Raw genomic sequence first — 23,876 nt, 5'->3', positions numbered from 1 at the left:
TATCTAACCCTTGAGCATTCTAGAAATGAAAGTATCTTTCTGATATTACCTGCTTACATACACTTCCTTTGTTAGAAATTTCTCATACTGTGTTCTCAAAAAGTACCTAAAATTGATTTATGTTGATTTTTAAGTCTGTGTAATAATTGATATATGGTTTTTTAATTAAAAATAATAAAATAAAAATTTAAAAGACTTACACAGGGATCATGTGATATTATCAACATGATGTTATCATGTTAGCAGTTATCTCTGTGTAGGGCATGCTAGTAAGTGCTCCGAATATAATACAGAGTCATATAAATCTACTTCAAGAGGGCGATTACTGCTATCACCTGTACTTTTAGAGGGAGAAAAAGAAGCTGAGCAATGTGGCCAGGGAGCCCTTCAGTAGGGCAGCAAGGTGGCCTTTGGACCCTGGGGTGTGATGGAGTTTTCTTTGCTCCTTTGCAGACTGCTTCTCAGAGGAGTGTCGCTCTGTGATCCAGGAACAAGCTGCATCCTTGGGCTTGGCTATGTTTTCTCTACTGGTACAGCGCTGCACATGCTTGCTTAAGGACTCTGCCAAAGGTAAGCAGGAGGGCCCTGGCCATTGGGTTTTCCAGTTGCCCAACCCTGTCCAGATGAACTTCAGAGTGCTGGTGCTCAGTCTTCTCCCTGCTCTCTGGTTCTTTCTCCCAGCATTCCCCTCTTCCTTTTGCAGTCTAATGGCCTATCAGGCCTTCTTTCCTCTTTGTGGCTCTGTTCCTCCCTTTTTTTTTTTTTAGTAGTTAAGAATTTCATTCTACCTATGGGCTCTTATGTGGGGTTTTTGTTTCTTGGCTTTGTTTTTATTTGTTTGTTCATTCATTCATTCATTCACTTATAGACAGGGTCTCTCTCGCTGTATAGTTCTTGTTGGCCTGGAGCTCTCTATGTAGACCAGGCAGACCTTGAATTTACAGAAGATCTACCTGCCTCTGCTTCCTCGGTGCTGTAACTAAAGGCATGTACCCCCACACCTGGCTTTTTACATGTTCTTGTATCTTTAAAGAGACCTGAAGAAGAACTGGAGAGTTAGCTCAGTGGTCAAGAGCAGATCTTCCAGAGGACCCTATTTGATTCCCAGCACCCACATATTAGCTAACAACCATCTGTAACTCCAGTTGCAGGGCATCTGATGTCCTCTTGTGGCCTCTGAGGACATCAGGACTGCAAGTGGTACACAGACAAACATGCAGGCAGAACACCCTCACACCCAAAAAATAAAAGCAAAGAAAACGATCTGAAGACTGAGTAATTAGTTCTCTCTTCCATTTTCTTATCTCCCCAGTGCTAAAGACTAAACAAGTTTCCCTTTGTTTTTACAATTTATATTTCTGTGCTTTTATATCCATGTGTCTTTTTCGTATGCGGTAGCTGCTATACTCACTGTGGGCCCCCTATCTTGAACTCACTGGACTAAGTGGGTATTACTATCCCTGGCCTTGAGATATATGCCAGATCCTTTATATTACCCTAGAATTCTCCCTTAGATTACTGTAGCTAAGAAAGGTACAACTAAGGTCATACCCTCCTCTCAGCTCCTGTATCAGTGCTGACAAGCAGCAAAACCTCTCCCTCTGTTACCCATTCTACCAGTGCTGGGATGCCTCCTGCTTCTAGAGTTGCTTTTGTTCAGGGGTAGGGACAGCTTTGTGTTTTGAAACAATTTCACAGTTACAGAATAGTTGAGTTTAATGGCTCATGCCTGTAACTCCAGTGACCTAGAAGGTAGAGAAATGAAGACTAGGAGTTCAGGGTCACTCTTGGCTATATAGAGAGTTTGAGACCAGACTGTATTGCATGATACCCTATCTCAAAAAACAAAAACAGGGCCAGCACTATGGCCCAGTAGGTAAAGCATACAAGCCTAACAATAGAGTTTGACCCTCAGAACCCATTTAAAAGTGGAAGGAGAGAACCAGCTCCACAAAGTTGTCCCATGGTGGCCTGCGCACGCGCACGCACACACAGACACACAGACACACACACACACAGAGTAATAATAAAGTTGAAAAGAATAATGCAAAGCACTTTTATACATGCTTCTTCTAGACTCCCAAGTAGTTAATATTTTACCATGTCTTTAGTTTTTTTTACCATGTCTTTACACAGTCAGGCTTATTGTTTTTCACACCTATACATGCATAGTTATTATTTTTGTTCTGAACCATCTGATCTTTAATGGCAAGTGTGGTGGCTCTTTAGATTTAAATACTGACTTTGTTTCCTCACACTAAGGACTTTTTAAATTTTTATTTATTTATTGTTGAGACACTGGTTTCTCTCTGTGTAATCCTGGCTGTCTTGGAACTGACTTCTCTGTAGACCAGGCTGGCCTCGAACTTAGAGATCTGCTTGCCTCTGCCTCCCAAATACTGGGATTAAAGGTGTGTGCCACCACTACCCAGCAAGGACAATATGTTAACAGTTACCAGAATCTGGGGACTGAGGATGTAGCTCAATGGTAGAGTATTTGCCTAGTATTTACGAGGCCTGGGTTATATCCCTAACAAAACAACAAACAAATAAGAACAATTACCAAAACCAGGGAGTCAGAGTTAAGAGCAATGACTGAGTGGCTAAGATTACACATTACTCTTGTACAAAATATAGATCTGTTCCCACCACTCACATTGGGCAACTCACAGCCACCTGCAGCTCCAGGGCATCCAAATGCCCTTTTGGCTTCCAAGGGCACCTGCAGTCATATGCAGATACCCACATATAGACACACACAAGTACACACAATTAAAAACAAAACCAATTTAAAAAACAAAATTAGAGCCGGGTGGTGGTGGCGGCGGCGGCGGCGGCGGCGGCGGCGGCGGCGGCGCACGCCTTTAATCCCAGCACTCGGGAGGCAGAGCCAGGCGGATCTCTGTGAGTTCAAGGCCAGCCTGGGCTACCAAGTGAGTTCCAGGAAAGGCGCAAAGCTACACAGAGAAACCCTGTCTCGAAAAACCAAAAAAACAAAAACAAAAACCAAAAAAAAACCAAACAAAATTAGGGCCAGGCAGTGGTGGCACATGTCTTTAGTCCCAGCACTCAGGAAGCAGAGGCAGGAGGATCTCTGTGAGTTCGAGGCCAGCCTGGTCTACAAAGTGAGTTCCAGGACAGCCAGGGCCATTACACAGAGAAATCCTGTCTCGAAAAATAAAACAAACAAACAAACAACTAAATTAGGAAATCAGTGTTGATATAGTGCTATTATTGAGTCTATAGGCCTTATTCAATGTGTACGAATTTCCCTGATAATGTTTTTTGTTGAGAAAGAGACCTTTAAATTCACTCTGTAGCCCAATCTGACTTCAGACCTAAAATTCTCCTGGCTTAGCCTCCTGATACTGGAGTGGCAGGCCTGTACTCTCAGGTCCAGCTGTAACGATGTTCTTTGGGCAGTGGTGGAGTGGGTTCTGCTCTGGGCTCTAATCCAGGATCACACATTGCATTTAAATACTGTATCTTGTTAAGTCTCCTTCAGCCTATCTCTCTTTGTCCTTCATAACCTTGACATTATTGAAATACAAGCCATTTATTTTGTAGAATGTTCTGCGATTGGTTTTTTCTGATATTTCCTTCTGATTAAGTTCAAGTTTTGCAGTTGTGGCAGGAACTCTGGTGACATCTTGGCACTGTGCTAAAAGGATGCTAAGAGAGTGAGCTGGAGGCTAGAGTGGAGACTTGTACTAGACTTGAGGTGAAGCAGAAGCAGGTGTCTCCAGAGGAAAGCCAATTCACTGGTTCTCTTTGTCCTACTTTCAGAGTTCCCAAAGTGCTAGTCTATGGCCTCACTTTTGAGTCCAGCTCTCCTATGAACTTAGTCTCCCTTTGCTAAGAGTTGGTTGCTATCCCAACATGCCAGAAGGGCCATAACATACATGGGCCCAGTTCTCATACTTTGCCTCTGCAGCTCAGCTGTCCTCTCATGAGGACCAAGATGACCAAGATGACATCAAGGTGTCTTCCTTCATCCCGGACCTGAAGGAGCTGCTCCCCAGTGTGAAAGTCTGGTCAGACTGGATGCTTGGTTACCCAGACACCTGGAACCCTCCACCCACGTCTCTGGATCTGCCCTTGCAGTAAGTTGGCTTGCCTGCTCCTTCTATACTGTGACCGTGGTTTACTGTGTCCCTATCCCTCACCACCCCACCCCACTAGTTCTTAGTCATTGTCTGCTTCCTTCTAACCATCACAGCTTCCTCATTTCTTCCTCATTTGAACCTTGATTTTTCCATTCCCTCAGCACCTTCCTTGTCTCTGATGTTTTAGGTTATCTTGGCCCATTCTCTAGTCCTTTTCTTTCTCTTGACCACTCCCCTTTTCTCTTGTTCCATAGTCCTCTGTCTTGTTCTTGGTCCTTGTTCCTCCTTTCTCATCCTCACCCCATAGTGTTTATGCTCACCGTCTTTGCAGCTGATGCTTGGGGGCTGGATATATGTTGAAGCATGTGGGAGACTTTGCCTCTTTCTCTCTTTTTCAGTTTTGTTAACTGGTCCCATTTCTCTTTGTTACCTTCTGTACTCAGTGTTTTTCGCCTTCTTTTGTGGCATATAATGTGTGCTGAGGGATGAATGGGTGCATATCTCTCTCTCCCTTCTCTAGCCACTCATTTTCTGTCTCTTCACCTTGCTCTCTCCCCTGTCTCTGTGTAGTGTCTCTAGGGGTAACTGTTGGTGTGAGGTGTATTGCAATGTCTAAGGATGTGTGGTTCTGTGTAGATGGTCTATATAGAGCTGTGTGTTTGTAGGGCGTTTTTTTTTTTTGTGGGTTTTGTTGTTTCAAAATAGTAGTAAAACATAATGGAATTTGATATTTTAATGTTTATGTTTACATAAAAATTCATTGACATAAATTACATCTAGAGTGTTGTACAACCAGGTGTGTTCTTTCTTTGTCTGTGTCTGGATTTAGTCTATTAGCCTTGCCAGTCAGGGTCCCATTTGTCCATGTTGATTGTGGATCTGTGGGTCTTAGTGTCTATCTGTACCAAGTATGAAGTTCTGTGTGTTTCTACTTCTATGTGGTTGTCTGTCTAGGGGCAATTCAACATGCCTGCCATTGGCTGCCTATATGTGTCTGTGTATATCAGTCTGTGGCTCTATGTGTTGTATCCATATGCTGTCTTCCAGCCTGGGCCTATGCCCATTTATGTCTACGTTTTTTTTTTTTTTTTTTTTTTGTGTGTGTGTGTGTGTGTGTGTGTGTGTGTCCTTGGATCTGTGTTTGGGTTCATCCATCCCCATAGGGATCTGTTCCTGTGTCTGGATCTATGTCAATATATTTTTCTTTTCTAGATTTATTTATTCATGCATTTGTTTATTTTATGTGTATGAATGTTTTGCTCACATGTATATTTATGTGCTACATGTGTGCTTGGTGCCCATGGAGGTCAGAAGAAGGGATTGGATTCCATGGAATTGGAGTTAAAGACTGTTGTGAGTTGCCGTGTTGGGCATTGAGGATTGAACCTGGGTCTTCTGTAAGTAAGAACAATAAGTGCTCTTAACCACTGAGCCATCATCTTTCCAGCACCTCAATATGTTCTTGAAAGCTCATGCCCTTGTCCATATTTATACACAGATATGATATATTTGTCAATTTGATTGTCTTTGTGTGCTAATATGGAGGAGGAGTCTTTGTATGAGGACTTGCCTATCTTTACTTGTCCCAACTTGTTTCTACTTGCCTTTTATTGTCTACCTGTGTAAAGCTGCTTTAGGTTTTGGGGGCTTTGTAGCTGTGTGGTTATATGTTTTGGAACAAGTATATGTGCCTAGTACCTCATCATTCATGCCCAGAGCTCTCCTGGGAGAAGGAAACACTAGAGGGTAGAGTATGGACACCTCGGTGGCTGCCGCTGGGGAACCAAGAGGGGAGTTTCTCTGGATTGGCTCCCATGCATGTGTATTTCCTAGACTCATGGGTGACCCACGGAGGGAAGGCTGCCACAGAGATTTCTGCTCAGTAGTCACTGAACTTTCTGTGTGGGCTGTGTAGTCTTGACTCTTCGCCTACTTTCCTTCCAAATTGTTTCCTTGCACCTCACCCCAAGAGGCACCCCCAAACTCCTGCTTTCTCTGGTCCCTCCCTAGCTCTAGCTTTGTAACTAGACAGTACTCCCAGCTTCAGACAGTTCACTTGCTTCCTGTGAGCCCTCCCAGGTTTCCAAATGTGTTCCAGACTGAAGTCTCATGAGCAGGGTTGAACCCTGAGTTGGGCAGCTGGAGCCACACAAAAAAACTAACAGACCTGCTGGCCAGGGGCAGCTATTTCTCAGCAGTGATCCCTGAAGAGTTAGCATGTACAGTCTCAGTTTTTTAGGCTATTAATCTGTAATGCGGACTAGGCAGTTTGCAATTTTGGAGAAAAATAGCTAGGAAAAGAGACAACTTTCTAAGTATCTAAGCCACTGATTCTGATGTGTGAAGGGCCACTGAGTACTCTTTTCTTCTGTCAGGGACAAGGAAGCAGACCATCTGTCCCTGGAGCTTGAGTCTTTCTGGGTCACCTCAGCCCACATCCACAGATCCCTTAGCTGTGATCAACCCATGTCCTGGGCCATCAAATTTGCTAATTCTTCTGTATTACTTCTCCCTTTATCCTTCTCTCCCTCCCTCTGCCTTTTTTTTTTACTTTAGAAATGTGATGCTTACACAGGAAATAATGGGTTTCATTTGCTTGAGGTGCTGATCCTGTTTTCCCTTTGGATGTTGGAGCAAATGGTCCATTGCTGGTTCTGTGTGCTGCTGCTGTCTTTGGACAAGGGCTCAATCTGCAGTACATCTCCAGTAGAACTAGAAGGGATTGGGATATGTGAATCCTATTTGCTTCATTTGTTAAGACTTCTTCACAGAAAAAAACAAATCTGACCCACTACTATATTGGATGTGACTTCCCAGTAAATAAGTTTTTGTGGCTATGGACATTCACTCTTGTGAATCTGGGCAGGAGAAATGTCAGTGTGGTCAGGAATTAGGTCCTCTTGTTCTTGTGTTCTCTCTTCTCTCCCTTCCTCCTCCCCCCAATCAGGAGCAGCAGCTGACTGTCTCTGGAATGCAAGTTTAAGTGTCAAGTAGCAGTTGCTGTCCTTGGGCCTGACCCCAAGGCATGGTCATATAAGGACTAAGTTCAGCAGAGCTAACCTGGTCTGACTAATGTTGAAGGTACTTCCATTTTCTAGCCTTACGATCTGAGCATTAGAAAAATGGATTAAGAGTTTTACTTTTCCTCTTTTCTAGATTGTCCTATAACTGACTACCTGCACACTCCCAGTGAGATCATTGGCAAGCTTTGGTGGCTCTGTGCCTTCAGACTTGGTCTTGTACTCATCCATCCTCTGTGAAGACCTTTTTTCTTCTTTTTTTCATTTGGTCTGTCTGGTTTTTGAGACAAGGTTTTGCTTTATAGCCCAGGCTAACCTGGAACTCACTATGTAGTCTGGGCTTGCTTCAGGTTTGTGGCAATCCTTCTGCCTCAACCTTGGCGTACTGGTATTACAGGTGTGAGTCACCAGACATGGCTCTTATGAAGTCTTCTTTTGAGGCCATAGGGAATGACATACCCTAGATATTTGTCTAAAGGTCAGAACCATAACACCCATGAGTCTGGAAAGTTCCTTCTTGCTGATCTTCATTTTGAAAGGTTAGGAATGCTCTCCAGGGAGGAAGAAGGAAATGGCTTCCACTTACTGCGGCCCCCTTTGCATGCTTTCATTGGTTCTCACCTGTGTTTCTTCTCTGAAAAGACAGCTTTCTCTGATCTTAAGATCAGGTGACCAGATAGTCTGTATTTCCTCTTGCATTTCCTGTAGGCAATCCACTCCCAGATGATCCTTGTGACCTGTTGGACCCTTGCTTCATCTCATCCCCTTCATTTGTTGCCCTCCTTCCTTGCATGGTTAGATATTCATGGCATACAGTCTCCAACTGTCCTGGGAGATTCCAAAGCTCACCATTGGTCTGCTTGGTTCTCTCCTCTTTGCCTGTGTTCCTCTTCTTTCTGGTAAGATCTGCTGTTCCTAGGCAGGCACATATGGAACACTTAGGATGACAGTGACAGAATCTCATTAGTCCTAAGGAACTGATAAGGGAATGTTTGCAGAGCCACTTGTTTCTTCCCCACAGTGGCATTTGGTAGGTCTGGAGTCAGCATATAGGTAAGGATCTGTTAGGAGGTGTAATAGTATGGCTTTGTATCTCAGGAGATTTTTAGTGCAGGAGCGTTGTAGTGGGCTGTGGCGAGTGACTTCCTTGGCCACTATAAAAGGTGGTATAGAGGGTTTTGGTCATTTTAGAACAGACTTTAGTGTTTGGAGAGACCACCTACTTGACTGTCAACTAGCATAGTTCCTTAGTTCTTCTACACCAGGGCTTTTTTGAGGCAGGAAAGGCAGGCAGCTGCTTTCTACTTCACCAAGTGACCATGAGGAAAGGTGTTAACGTCAGCTGAGGGAAGAGAAGCTGAGCAGCAGTCTAACATGAACCTAGACCTAGGAACTCCTTGTATCCCAGGACCTTGGGCAGAGCCAGGCCAGTGGGACAACCTACCTCATTTCACAGTCTCCGCTGAAGCCAAATCTTCCCTCATCTTGATCTCTAGTTCTCAGTAAGTGAAAGAGTCAGGGGACTTTGAGAACATCCAAACCTAGCCCAGCTGTGGCAGTTGGTTTATTGCTTTCAGCTGGTACTTGAACCCAGGTCCTGGTCTTGGAGGCTTTCCCAGGTTTAATCCCCAGAGCTTTCTCTGCAGCTGTATGACACTGTGCTGACCCCGAATGAGGATAGGAAAATAGAACCAGTGCCAAGCCAGAGTCTCTTTTTCATTTGGAGTCTGGCTGTCTGCCCATGACCAGGGTTACATAATGGGAAACATAGCTGGGGCTCTGGAGAGCCCGAGTTTCACCAGGCTGCCCAGACCTTCGCATTCTGATGCTATATATCTTCCTAATTGTAGCTCGGATGCATTTATCACACTGTTGGATTGGAGTACTGTTTAAAAAAAAATCTAGAAATTCCTGGACTTGCTGCTTTTCCATTGCTTGTCCTATACAGTCTGCAGAGCATACTTGAAAAAACTCCTAGAGAGCCCTCCGAGGCTCCATCTTCAGAGAGAAAAGGGGGCGTACCTTTGGGAAGCTCACATATGTTGGCCTTGTAGATGAGATAGAAATCCTTGAGTTAAAGAAGCAGCTAGTCCATGCACCCTCATAGGCAGCTTTGAATGAGAACTAATCCCAAATCTAATCGGCAGCCTTTCAAGGACACTTAATATGTCTTCCCAAAGAGCATTTTAGGAGGTCACTAAGTAATAGTCCATCAGCACTTCCCTGAAGGAAGTGCTGGTGACTGTGGGAAGCCCCTTTGCTACCCTGGCTCCCCACCCAGTCTCCCTGGCTCCAGTTTGGGGCGTCAGCACTGAAGCCTGGCACCAAGGGGTTCCTCTTCCTCCAAGTGCTGAGTATAGGGCACACATGATCTCTCCCATGGTAGGAGTCTCTGTCTTCTCCCCATTTCTCCCACAGGACTCTTTGTGAGAGGAAGGGGTGTTGGTCTAAGACTTTAGTCTGACCCTAGCAGGGCACAGCAGCTGACCCCAGGGAGAGACTTTCCAGCACTGGGCTAAGGTTATTTGGGTCCAGTGTATGCTAAACTGAGAAGACGTGTTGGAGTGGTTACAGCTAAAAGCTTGAAGAGGCAGGAACCGTGAGAATCCGCACCAGGGAGGCCACCAAGGGTTCTACTCAGGCCATGGAGATGTCAGGATCCCCTAGGGGCTGCTTTTTCCCAAACCCAGTGCTGATGGGTTTAACACACCATAGTGATGTGACAGAGGCTATACATACGAGTATGACTTGAGAGAACTGAAATCAAATAAGGCTATGACCTAGATAGAGTTTGGGGATATGACAATAGGAGAGACACTCTGGTACTTGAGAAATCCTAGGATGAGGTTACAATGACCTGTTACTGACTGTAGAGCTCTAGCTTCACTGCCTAGAAACATGGAAAAGCTTATCTCTTGCTGTAGTACAGCTCTGCTAGACAGAACTGATCTAGGACTGGGTATTCTTTCAAAGTACCCAGTTGACTTCTTTTGTATGAACTAAGATTGTTGAAGGGATAGTCTTCAACTATGTTCTAATGCTTGCCTACTAGACATCTCTTGTTCATGGAGCATGGTATCTTGCGGCCTATCTTACCTCCTGGAATAGTGATCCTGGAATTTGTATCGTGGCAGCATCTAAAACTCAAATTTTGTGGTTCCTGTATTTCAGTGAGGGAGGCACATCTCCACCCTTTCATAGAGCCTCCTACAGTTCCTAGCACTGAGGTTCCAGAACCATTTACTGATCCTACTGCAGACAGGCTTTTGACAGAACTCACTAACATTTAAGCCCAAATATTATTCTTTTAACTTGTTAGGTTTAGATCCCTCTCTGCTGCTAGCTGCTCACAGAAGCCGTTTTCTGCACCCGAGTGAGAAGTATTCCAGGACGACCAGGGCCTGATGTTGTCTTTTAATCCAGTGGGTTGGGCTCCCAAACCCAACAAAGGGAAATGCATTTTTTAGAGCAGATAATACACATCTTCAAGCATTTGCTTAAGAGGTTTTTTGGTTTTTCTTTCCTTTCTCAGTGAGTCTGTACTGAGTGGGCTCTCCGCTTCCTTGTACCTACTTTTGTACCACCTTGGCTGTTCCCAGATCTCTTCACCCCAGGAACCCAAAACCCAACTCGTTTCCCATCTGTACTACTTCTCTGATCTTCCATAGCTCTGAAACACAATGCAGGGCTTCTTCTCACTCAACTCTTTCCGGGTTTGTTCTGCAGCTGTGGAGTTTGAATGTTAGTGTTTAAACAAGCTGGTATTACACAGGAAATGGCCACCTCCACAGGCCCCTGCAGGCTTGTAACATGGGGTCATTGTACTTGATATTAATCACCAGTCAGCCTATTCCCCCCAGTAAAAATATGAAGAAGTGTGTGACTGCTTAGTCTTCCTTGGTCTTTCCAGAAAGACTGAGCCCTGGCCAGACCGTTCCAACCTGTTGCCCTTCCTTAGTCCTGCCTATTGGAACAGTTCTACCCGACTCTTTGCCTGGCAGATAGCAGAACTGGCTCTCCTTCTGAGCATCAGGCAAGGAGATGATGGCTGTGGTATACCATGCCCCATATGTTTCACACCTTAGTCTTGCAGGGCACATAGTTGTATAGCATCTTCTGTGAGAGAACTCCAGAACTTTAGATACACAGAAAACTGTGGGCCCACCTGAGAGCAAAGCTCCTTAGTTCCCTGGACCAAAGAGCTTTTCTAATGCTATTTGCAGAACTAACCCCAGCCTGAAGGGTTAATCTGATTCCCCAAGTCAATATCCTCCAAACAACCAGCCAAGAGTGTGTGTTGGTTCATTTCTGTGAAATGTGTTTCCCCAGTCACCTGGGCTGGCCTGCCTGGGCTGCATTGTATCGGCCAGCAGCTGCACTGCACTCAAACTGACAGCTACATTAAACCTTGGAATTCTGAGGCAATAAAAAGTAAATTAACTCTTATTTTTTTCCCTTGCTGGTGAAGTAAGTGAATGCATGTCTGTAGTGAACCTTGGTACTGAGTGCATACCTCTAACTAGTCATTGCTGCTCTGTCACAGGCTAGGATCTGGCATTCAGATTCTAGCCAGGGGTCTGCTTTCCTGGTGTGTGGTGTGTTCTGTGAGGTTGGGCCAGTGGGTCACCCTGCAACTGCTGATCCCTGCACACTAATCACACCCCAGCTGCTGAGAGACTCCCTTGCCACCATTCTGGGAGCCATAAATGGGCTTATTGAACACAGTCTCATAGTCTCTGGCTGATTTGTGTCTGCTTGGTGAAGAGTGTACCCTAACTTTAGTGAGATTTTGTGGGCTATGGTGCAACCCCAAAATACAAGTTGAAACAGAACAATCCAGAAGAATTTGCCTTAGCCAAGCATAGGATCCCAGCAGTCAGGATCACTGAGGCTTTGAAGCCAGTCAGGGCTACATGGTGAGTTCCAAGCCAGCTTGAACTAAATAGTGAGATTCCCCACATCCACCTTCCCACCCTCCTACCTACCTATTACCTTCCAGTCCCATTCTCAAGAAAAAGCTGAATAGGAATGGGTGGCAGAGGGAATTAACTGAACCCCACAGTATCCTCAAGTGTCTTCAGGCTTTCATAGCCATAGCTTTTGATTTTGTTCTCTTCCACCAAGCTTGACTCACCTTGGGGCCCAAGGGCTGCTGTGAGGTGAAGGTTAGGTGGCATGTCTTATTGGGATAAGGAAGAAACATGGGAAGAATCCAAGCTGTTCCCCTTGTACTTAGACAGGAAACTGTTGAGCCGTGGAACTGACCTCAGCCCAGTGGCACAGTCGAAGTAAGCCTCCAGAGACTCATCGTCCTCTTGCAGGGATTGGCTTTCTAGTTGAGGCGTCTCACCTGGGATTTTGGACCTCCCCTTCGGTTGTCGTTAGTTTGCTGATTGTCCATTTCCCACATCTTTGTCACAGGGTGGCCCATGGGTACCAACAAGATCAGGCTGAACCGACTGCAGGATTGACTTTTCACTGAAGCCTTTTTATATATCCTCTTAGTTCTGATCAGTCTAGCTTGACCCTTGGAACACTTTTATTTATATTTCTGACTTGGGAACTCAGGGCACTTCCTATGTCTTTTGGCACCAGCCGCTTTCTTACAAAATCAACAGGGGTAAGAACTCTCATCCACCTTATCACTGCAGTGTGTCATAAGGTTTTGGCACAAGGTGGGTGGTAATGGGCAAAAGATAGGCGTGGGCAGGGGTCCCTAGTGGTGGCAAGCTGTCTCTGGGAGGAGTCAGTTTTGGTTTATCTGAGCCTTAGGGGACAGGAGAGCATGGTAATGAGAACCACATGGTACCACATATTTCTTCTTCTTGGATCCAAGATGGTAAGGGTGGGAGGATGAGAGGGATGTGGGGCCTCCCACTGAGGAAACTGTGGGTGATTTTCTGCCGCCTCTCTCTGGCTGGGGATACTGTTGCCCACACCCCCATTCCTAACTATGTCCTCAAGCAGCCTTGACCTGTATAGCACCAACCAGGGCCTCCAAGCCAAGAATTCAGATGGGAGACTTTTCACCTTCTTCCTTCTCACTGGCGTTTTTCCTGTTTATTTTCCAAATTGCTGCTCTGCAGCCGAGCAGTGCCTGTTGGCCAAAGCTCACCAAGCTGTGGGATCAGACTCAGGCAGTGGGCTCAAGTGGCCAGCAGGGCACTGAGGGAGGAAGCGGGGAACTGGAAGAGCCTCCCTGTGTGTCTCCCATGGGCAGCGCTAACCTCAGAGGCAGCCCTGAGCAGCCCTATCACATCCGGTGCTTGTCTCTGCAGCCGGACCGGAGGATAAACTATCAGAGCTGTGGGGCAGTGCATCATTCCTCTTATTATTTTCTTCTCTGCAGATGGGGTCGTGGAAAGTTCAGTTCCTTTTAACCCTCAAAGTTCTGTTTATTCTACAGCTGGTAGCCTGAGTGCCGTGTTTCCCATTACATCACAGAGGAGCCCAGGCAGATTTCTGCACAGAAACGTGTTGCAACTGTTTATTTTTTTCCATATTTAAACATTTCTGACAGTCAAACTCAGCTGAGCCAAAAGATGGAGCTTTGTGAATGAGTCTGCTTGTTGGTGTCCATGCAGAGGGGCTTTAGAAAACTCGTCCCTCTGGTGATTCTCCCCAAACGTTTTCCTTTTCCTGGGCAAAGCCTGGGAAGTCAGTTACTTCTGCAGTACACGTGTGTTGATTATGTGCCGTTGTGTGATTAATGGGACTGTGTTCCGGCTGGTTCCCAGGACGCCCTTGAAAACAAGATGTTTCATTTCATTGCCTTTTCTTAGTGTAGTGATTACACCAAATAAACTAGTTCGGCCTCCTTCCACCTGGAGCCGGTGAGACAGTCCCTCATACATCTCCCTAGTCCACATTCTCCCCTAGTGTATTCCTGGCATGCCCTCTTTCCTGTCATCTGGGGGTAGGGAATGAATGACTTAGGTCTGAGACCCCTGCCTACAAGGTAAGCTCATGGACAGTACCCCTCGGAGATTTCAGGGTGACACTTGGAACTTCTTGGTATATTGCCTCTTTGTCCTCCATCTCTCCTGAAGAGTTTTTTGTCTTTTGTTTGTTTTTTTACAACTCTTCTAACATCTTACACCTTAGCATCTGTAGGGTACCTCCTAATCCACTCTCCTGGGTTAGAATCCTTTCTGGAGAAAGTCAGTTCTATCTTGGAGTTTTAAGTGGAGAGATAGATTTTGTATTTTGAGCGTTTCTTCTCAGGTTCAACCAGAATCTGGTGATGTGGGACCAGGGTGACCAACCATCCTGGTTTGTGTCCGACTAAGGGCTTGTGGGGTGTGATCATTTTAATGCTAAAACTGGGATGTTCCAGGACGGTTAGTCATCCTGTGTCGAATGTACAGGTGAGAGAAGGGGAAGGCATGGGACAGCCAAGATAGCAGTGAAGGAAGCAAGAGGCTTTCCCTTCCCGGGCAGATGCTGGCAGGACAGGAAGGGGGTTGTCTTGGGTATGGGTTCATTTTACTGCTTTCATATAGAGAATACATATAAAGTATTTTTAAGAAGGAAACCCATGTGACTACACAGTGTGACTGCTCCCCATGTGACTATGGCTGAAGGAGAGAGGCTAGTGCCCAGTTTGTGTCTCTATGGCAGATAGTTGACTATGCAGGAGCAGGGACTTCTGGGAGCTGCCTTAGGCACTGGGTAGCTGGAGTTTTGGAGTAATGTCTCAGCACACTGTCTGGAAAGGTGACAGGACCTGCATTAGACAACTGATTCTCAAAATTCTTTTTCCTCCTCTCTGGTTAGGATTAAAACTCTCCTAATCAATTTCAGGTTTACATAGAGCAGCACACCCAGATGGCCCACATGGGCACAGCTTCATACTGCAGTTTTGATAGTATTTCTTGGCGGCTTCCAGCCTTACAGCTTTTGTTGCAGGTACCTTTCTGTTCCCAAAGCACTCAGATCACTTTCACTGATCTCTTTAGAGCTGCTCTTCTTTTCTCATCTTGTTTCTCACAGGGTTGCTGTGGATGTGTGGTCAACACTGGCTGACTTCTGTAACATACTGACTGCAGTGAATCAGTCTGAGGTGCCACTGTACAAGGACCCGGATGATGACCTCACCCTTCTTATCCTGGAAGAGGATCGGCTCCTCTCTGGCTTTGTCCCCTTGCTGGCTGCCCCTCAGGACCCCTGCTACGTGGAGAAAACCTCGGATAAGGTCAGCCTCAGGCCAAACATCCCTCCCCATTTACCCGTTCTCTTAATTCTCCAGACTTTTTTATTCTTGGGAAGTTTTTTGTGCAAACGGAACATGATTAAGTCATTGAGAAGGGTGTTAAGGGAAAATATCGACCTTTTAGCCGCTGACATCCAGCTCTGTGTCCTGAAAAAAATCCCTCTCGACTTCCTTTGTGTGTGCGTGTGTGTGTGTGTGTGTGTGTGTGTGTGTGTGTGTGTGTGTGTGTGTGCGCGCGCGCGTGTGGAGGGAAAGAGAGAAAGAACGCTCACTGGCATGTTGTATATACGACCGTTTCCTCACTTGTTTAAATAGTACGGCTTGTGTTGGCAGTGCTCTCACTCAGCTCCAAATGGTTTGCATCATGCCTAAAGCACCCTCCTTCCTTCCCTCCCCTCCCTCCCCAGCCACAAAACTCGGCACTAGGAAGGCAGCCAGGCTCTTTCCCTTCTCTGAGGAGGAGAGTGATAAATAGGTGACTAGAGAGGAGCAGACACCATGTGTTAACTAAAAAAAAGCTTTTAGGAATATGAAGCATTCCCCACTGCCTGGTTTCTATTTTCCTTCCTCTAAAGACTGTTTTAACCGGATTTTTTTCATGTCTGTTTATAGAAAACAAAGGCCATTCCCTGTTGCCCTGGTGGGGACTGTGGAGCTTCTAATTTAACCATGGCTCTTCAGCCAGGTGGAGCATAGGGCAGTCTGTCAGCTGGGGATTCAGCAGTGCCCTGTACTGAGGCGCTCCTGCCTGACTCTTCAGAGTCCGGGACATTGTTCTCCCTGGGGCAGAGGCCTTTGGGGAGAGTTCATGAATGGCTTCTCAGGAGGAAGTCTTTTTTTTTTTTTCTTTTTTCTTTTTTCCTTTGGATGAATGTTTGTTTATTTTTAGGTTTTGGTGTTTTGAGAAAGGGTCTCATATAGCCCAGGCAGGCCTCAAAATGACTGTGTAGCAGAGGCTGGCCTTAAACTTCTGATCATCCTGTCTAAATCTCCCAAGATATATATCACCACACAAAGGAGGAAGAAGTCTTCTGATCAAGATGAAATATATAATAGAAACAGAAGTAGTTTTTTGGTTTGGTTTTGTTTTTTTTTTTCTCACTTAGTAAGCTGACTTCCAGGGTTGGGGATATGACTCCAGGATGGAGTACTTGCCTACCATACTTAAAGCCTGAGTTCAATTTCTCACATCAGGGTAGAAAGTGAAAACTGAATTCCAAACATGACCTATATATATATATATATGGGGTTTATTTATTTATTTAAATTTGGTTTTCGAGACAGGGTTTCTCTGTGTAGTTTTGGTGCCTGTCCTGGATCTCGCTCTATAGACCAGGCTGGCCCCGAACTCATAGAGATCTGCCTAGCTCTGCCTCCCAAGTGCTGAGATTAAAGGTGTGTGCCACCACCGCCTGGCCTTTTTTTATTTTTGATACAGGGTCTCACTATATAGCCCTGGCTGGCATAGAATCCAGATATCCTCCTACCTCTGCTTTTTGAGTGCTGGGATTAAAGATGTATCACCATACCTGGCCTATGAGAGATTTTATTATATGTGCTGCCTAAATGACTGTATTTATATATTAATATAATTTATTCATACAGAGTCTTTTAAAAAATTAAGCAGCACTGAGGATGTCTACTAAGCACAAGATCCTGGGTTTGATCCTCAACACTAGAAAAATAAATGTACAGCAAAAATTAAAACCTTGGGGTCATATATGTACTATTGTCCTTTTTCACATAATAAATATATTTACATGAAAATCACTATGTGGTGCTGAGAATCATATATGGAATATTTTTTATGGTTACTTAGTATTTTTAAGTGCCAAGATTTCTTTATCTTTATCAACCCAAGAGAATGTACCTGATATTTTTAGTTTTAAGCAGTGAATTTATAAATTTGAGCATGTTCCCTGTAGTTAAATTTCTTTTTAAGTAGAGAAAGGTTTTAGGCATGGGCATGTCAAAAATTCATATTCAACTGCCCTGTGGCAACCATTGTAATCCCTTGATTACTTAATGGGTGGAGGCAGGAGTAGTAGGACTTTAAGGTCCTCCTCAGCTGTATAAGCTAGTTCAAGGTCAGCCTGGACAATAGAAGACCCTGTCTCAAAAAAAAAAACAAATTAGCCCTGGGGGTACAGTTTAAAAGTTGAAAACTTACCTAGATTCTGTAAGGGCCTACGGTTCAAACCTTAGTGCTGAAAATAAAAGAAAATTAGTAAACACAAGTAAAAAATACAGGCTAGAGAGATGGTTCAGTGGTTAAGAGCACTTGCTGCTCTTCCAGAGGACCGGGATTTGATACCCAGCACCCACATGATGGCTCACAACCATCACTAACTCCATTTTAGGGGAATCCAATAGCCTCTCTGGTTTTTATGGGTACCCATACACAGGTATGCATGCAGCAAAATACTTAAGCACATAAAATAAAAATAAATCTTTAAAAAAAGTCATACGTTTTGGATTCATTTAATAACTAACGGTTCTTGGGAGAACCTTTCTTTTCCAAAAGGAATGCTTGTTTTATGCCTTTGCAGAAAAAAAGAGGATAAAATTCTGCTCTACTTGTCTGGTCTCAGAAGGTGGTGGTAATACATGTGTGGAGGCTGAAGACAGCTAAGAAGTGTTTACACCTCTGAGGAAGAGGTTGAGTTAAAAGAGAAACTAAGTATCAATAGCTTGCCTTAGCCGGTGCTGGTAATCAATCCATCTATCTTTCTTTCTTCCTCTAATCATCTTTTTTGATCACTAGGTAGTCTTGATTCCAGAAGATCCTTCTAGGAGTTGACTGCCAGTTAGTGCAGAACAAGGGAGGAGTCCTAGCCAGCTTTAGGCTTCCTTAGCCTCCTTTTTATCAGCTCATCAGTGCTCCCAGATGTAGTGTTAGATACCAAATCTACTGCTGGCCTGGATGGAGAAGAATGCAGTCAACTGTGCACCCTTACCCTGTGGAAGGGGCCACAAGCTGCCCAGATGGTAGTAACAACTCACTTCAAGACTATGAGAAGGTTTTCCAGAGAGAGCATCTCTACATCTCACCTTACCCGTTCTTAAATTTGGTCTTCCTTCATTCTTTCCCATCTTGAAATAAATAGCAACATTGACTTGGTTGCTCATTTCAGAATCTTAGAGTTCTTGGCTCTTATTTTTCTCAGACCTTCATATCTAAATCATTAGCAATTAGTATCTTATCTTTAAAATGTGTGCAGATTTTAAAAAAACATTCAGATGTGATTACTTTGCACATCTTTATTCTATTCATTGACGTATACCAACATGCAAGCAGAACACTCATACACATAAAAAGAAAATAAGTCAATCAAAAAATGAAAGCTTTTTCAATCAAATAAGCAGAGTGCATTACTGAATGACTTGTATCTTTTATATTACAGAATATATTGCACGGATAGCCTTTGTAAACTTTTCAAGCTTGCTTCATCCTTGATCTTCTTTAGATTTATTTTATTTATGTATGTGTGTATATGACACTGATGTATAAGTGACTGTGGAAGCCAGAAGGTGTTCCCTGAGAGCTGCAGTCATAGGCCGTTGTAAGCTGCCCGACTTGAGTACTGAACCAGTACTCTCCAGCCCCATCCTTGATCTTTTCAGTGTGTTGAACATCTTGAAGGATTAGTATTCTGCCTGAAATAAACAGTCGATAGTAGAAATCGCTCAGGTATAGACGGCCATGGTGACTCATTACACGTACCAAGTCAGCCAGAAGGGAGAGGGGAAGGTAGTGATGAGGGGGAGGGGCCTATCTAGAACCAACCACCAGGGAAAAACAGAACCATCCTTACATTCACTGAGTGGCTGTTAGGCACTTCTATGCAGAGGTTTTGTAGCTAACCTCTGCAAACCAAAGCAAAGTAGCTGGTAAAGAACTGAAAAATTAAAACCCTATTTCAGGATTTCAAAACCTATGGACTGAACCAGGCATGGTAGCTTGGGAAATGAGGGGAAGGAGGATCTATATGCTAAGTTCAGGTCCAGCCTAGGCAACATGCTCAAAAACCTAAAAGCTTAACAGATTCTAGTTTCTGGTCTCACACCTTATATACCTTTCTGCTTCCTGCCATCACTTCCTGGGATTAAAGGCATGAGTCACCATGCCTGGCTGTTTCCAGTGTGGCCTTGTACTCACAGAGATCCAGATGGATCTCTGCCTCTTTAATGCTAGGATTAAAGGTGTGAGTGCCACCATTATCTAGCCTCTGTATCTAGTGGCTGTTCTGTTCTCTGACCCCAGATAAGTTTATTAGGGTGCACAATATTTTGGGGAACGTAATATCACCACAAAGAGGATTAAGAGATCAAAGCCAGCCTGGACTATGGAATGGTAATTTGTTTAAAAAACAAAACAGATCAACAAAAACAAATTCTAAACAAAAAAACCTAGACATCTCTAATGTATACTAGGATTTACCTCAAAATTATCTGGGTGACTGGAGGTAAGTGGGGAATATAAATGGGATGAGGAAGCCAAATGTTGATCCTTCTTGAATCTTCTTGAATATGTTGAATCCATTACAGCATTCTACTTTTGTATATATATATAATATTTTTATTATCAGCTTTAAAAAGGATAAGAATTTCTCTAGTTGTTTATTCATGTTTTTATTTTCTGGTGGGGGTAGGAATCACACCTAGGGTCTTTATTTTATTTATTTTTTAATTTAACTTAAATTTTTTTTTTTTTTTTTTTTTGGTTTTTCGAGACAGGGTTTCTCTGTGTAGCTTTGCGCCTTTCCTGGAACTCACTCGGTAGTCCAGGCTGGCCTCGAACTCACAGAGATCCGCCTGGCTCTGCCTCCCGAGTGCTGGGATTAAAGGCGTGCGCCACCACCGCCCGGCTTAACTTAAATTTTTAAAAATTTTTTTTTTTTTTTTTTTTTGGTTTTTTGAAACAGGGTCTCTCTGTATAGCTTTGGTTGTCCTGTCACTTGCTCTGTACACCAGGCTGTCCTCAAACTCACAGAGATCCACCTGATTAAAGGTATTCGCCAGTATTGCCCGGCCACACCCAGGACTTTTTTTGTTTTTGTTTTTGTTTTTGTTTTTGAGACAGGGTTTCTCTGTGTAGCCCTGCCTGTCCTGGAACTCGCTCTGTAGACCAGGGTGACCTCAAACTCACAGAGATCTACCTGCCTCTGCCTCCAGAGTGCTGAGATTAAAGGCGTGTGCCACCACTGCCTGGCTCCACACCTAGGGTCTTAAACATAGTAAGGAGTGCTTGAGCACTAGCACTATCCATCCGCACACGCACATGCGCCACAACATGCCTGTGAGGGTTAAAGGACAACCGTCGGGTCAGTTCTCTCCTCCACTATACAGGTCCTGGGAATTGAACTCAAGTTATCAGCTTAGGTGGCAAGTCCTTACCTGCAGAGTCATCTTGCCATCCCATCAATAGCCATCTTAAAAGCAAATAAACACAACTGTGTCCCTCTGACAATATATTGCTAAGTTACAGAGAAAGTAATGAAACCATAATGTCAAAAGTCACTGTTTTTCAGTCACTGATTATGTTCCAAGCAGCATGGTAATAAGCTGTTCACATGCATATTCTCACTGAAATTCCAGCAGCTTTATAGGTAGACACCTGGTGGAAAGTGATGAGAAGAACAATATTAGAAAAAAGATACAGAGTGCATGTTGAAATTTGAATATAAAAAGCGTAATAAAAATCAGTGCAGCCTGCTAGCAAGGCTGAGACAGGAGGATCAGTTGAGCCCAGGAGTTCAAGGCCAACTTTGAGAATATAGTGAGATACTCTCCCCTTCCCATTTCAAAATACCAGAACAAGTAAACACAAAACTTAATTATCTCCTGTAAATAAATGTATGTGATTGTATATTTATATCACATGTCATAAAATTTTGTTTAGTCCCTTGGTCATTTATTTTTAGGAAGTTACTGACTTTTGTTTTATCAGTGATGTCATATCAAGCAACCTTATACATGTTTTTAAATGTGTCTTCATTAATTAACAAGGATAAACTTTTTGAGAGCAATTGCTAGACCATAGAGATTGTGCCAAATTTTAGGACTTTCATGTGTATTGGTTATAGAATACAAGAGTATCTGCTTTTTGTAACTTTTCCTAAGATGGTCAAAAATGTCATCTGCTTCCCATGTGCTGAGACTACAGACATGCCACCATACTCAGCATCTTTGGTTAGTCTTATGTAGCTGTTTTGTTTTTATATTGAATAAAATGAGAATTTGGGGAACCGTTGAAGGAAGAGGTGTAGCACTTTTCTCTATATAGGCAAAAAGAATTATTCCCACTGTGGATGTAGCTCAGTTGGAGAGTGCTTACCTGGCATGTATAAAGTCCTACGTTTGATCCCCAGTACCACATAAAACTGGGCATGGTATTCCAAGCCTGAAATCCCAGGTGGAGGCAGGAGGATTAGAGATTCAATGTCATCCTCAACTACAGTTTAAGGCTAGCCCTGAGATACATGAACCCCTGTCTCAAAAAAAAAAAAAAGAAAGAAAGAAAGAAAGAAGGAAGGAAGGAAGAAAGGAAGAAAGAAAGAAAGAAATGTTCCAAGCTGGAGAGATGGCTTAGCAGTTAAGAGCACTGGTTGCTCTTCCAGAAGATCTGGATTCAGTTCTCAGTACCTACATGAAAACTCATAACCATCTTTAATTCCAACACTCTTTTTTTTATCTCCTTGGGCAGAGCATGCATGTGGTAGACAGACATGGGTGCAGGTAAAACATCCATACACATATATGCATGCAAAGCCAGGTATGGCGGTGCGTGCCTTTGATCCCAGCACTCAGGATGCAGAGGCATGTAGATCTCTCTTGAGTTTGAGGCTAGCCTGGTCTACATAATGAGCTTCAGGACAGGCAGGGCTACATAGATCCTGTCTCAAAACAAAACAAAAACCCAAACAGGAAGGGAAAAAAAAAAAAAAAAAAAAAAAGGAAGAAAAAGCTCCTTTGTCACACAATACTGGTTAAGATCTTCTGTTTTACCCTTTGAGATGGTTTCTCTTACACTGCTCTATCAGTCCATAGATATCTACAGAAAAATAACTTTAGCCAAATTTTTAGAAACAAACTATGATCTGTATGTTTCCATCTCTGTTTGTCTGTTTGATCCAGAGTCTTTGTTAGATATAAACTTATATAGTATTTCGAAAATCTATGATTTATAGCAAAGAAACATTATAAGCTCAGATTGATTTATTTATTTGGGGGGGGCTTTTCTCACTGTAGATGAGGAACTTTACATTATCTATTTCATAAATGGCTTTCTGGCACTGACCTTTTTTCTTGTTTGTTTTATTTATTTTGAATGGGAGGTACACATGCCACAGTGTAGATGTGTAAGTCAGGGCATCTAGTAGGAATCAGTTCTCTCCTATCACTATGTGGGTCCTGAGAACCAAACTCAAGTCATCTGACTTGGTGAAAGCTAGCTTTCCCCTCTGAGCTATACTGTATATTGTATATGTTTCTCCATGAGCCTTTCTGTTGCTCTTATCTTTTTTTGTACTAACCTACCTTTTTATGACTCCTTTGTAAACTTGTGAATTATTATCATCTTGATTTACTCCAGTACTTTCAGATTGTATCAGTTATTGCTTAATATATAAATCTAATTCCTCAGGTGCAAGACTGGTGTGTGTGTGTGTGTGTGTGTGTGTGTGTGTGTGTGTGTGTGTGTGTGTGTGGTTATTTATTCCATGTGAATGAATGTTTTGCCTGCATATATGTATCTGTGCCTGGTGACCATGGAGGTCTCAGAAGAGGATATCAGATACCTTGGAACTAGAGTTACACATGAGCCACCTTATGGGTGCTAGGAACCAAACTTAGGTCCTTTGTGAGAGCAACAAAAGCTTTTAACCTCTGAGCCATCTCTCCAGCCCTTGGGACTCTTTTTATGTCTATGTCTTTGGTAGGTCAAATATCAAGGTATTCTTTTTGGGTCTAGGCTAGTAATTCTCACACTTTGGCAGTCATTAAAACCATGTTGACAACTTGTTAAAACACCAGTTTCTGAGCCTCACACAAGTATTCCTCACTGTGGGGAGGAGAGACTGAAATTGTATTTCTGACACATTCTTAAGCCATGCTAATGTTACAGGTTTCACATATTGAGAACAACTGCTTTTAGGGACTTGATAGCTGCTAAAATTGTAGCTACAAGGCAAAGATTTTGAACCAGGTAAGAATAAAGGTTCCAGGGATATTAGGGAAATTTATAAGAAGATTATGAGTAGTAGTTACCAATTCTGGCTTTAACTTTTGAATACAGAAAATGCCACCCGAGAGCTCACACACCTCAACTCTTTTTGCTAGGTAACTTTCTGAGCGCTAGAAAAAAAAATTATCCTCAGATTGTTACGAACATATTTCCCCTGAATGTATATGAAGAGTCACAGGTCTGGATAGTCTCTTTTCCTAAAAGGACTCTGAACCATACAGCTGACACTTAGTGCTTTCATGTATTTAGTATATTATTTCATTAAAATTTCCCAGAAGCCCTGGAATAATATT

The 23,876-nt window shown here is 43.5% G+C and overlaps 1 protein-coding gene across 3 annotated transcripts in view; it reads left to right on the top strand.

Moving 5' to 3' along the window:
• Smg6 (SMG6 nonsense mediated mRNA decay factor) overlaps window positions 1-23,876 on the top strand; it is a 246,261-nt gene that overhangs the window by 119,063 nt on the left and 103,322 nt on the right. For all 3 annotated transcript variants that reach the window (XM_052756057.1, XM_052756058.1, XM_052756056.1), the window contains exons 11-13: window positions 454-570; window positions 3,935-4,103; window positions 15,119-15,320. In XM_052756057.1, coding sequence (XP_052612017.1) covers window positions 454-570; window positions 3,935-4,103; window positions 15,119-15,320 — 488 coding nt within the window. The remainder of the gene's footprint in view (window positions 1-453; window positions 571-3,934; window positions 4,104-15,118; window positions 15,321-23,876) is intronic.

The sequence above is a fragment of the Peromyscus californicus genome, unplaced genomic scaffold (genome assembly GCF_007827085.1).
Source record: "Peromyscus californicus insignis strain IS unplaced genomic scaffold, ASM782708v3 Scaffold_3__1_contigs__length_106647218, whole genome shotgun sequence".
Classification (NCBI taxonomy): domain Eukaryota; kingdom Metazoa; phylum Chordata; class Mammalia; order Rodentia; family Cricetidae; genus Peromyscus; species Peromyscus californicus.
Note: the sequence above shows the minus strand (reverse complement) of the source record. Positions and strands in the feature narration are given on the sequence as shown.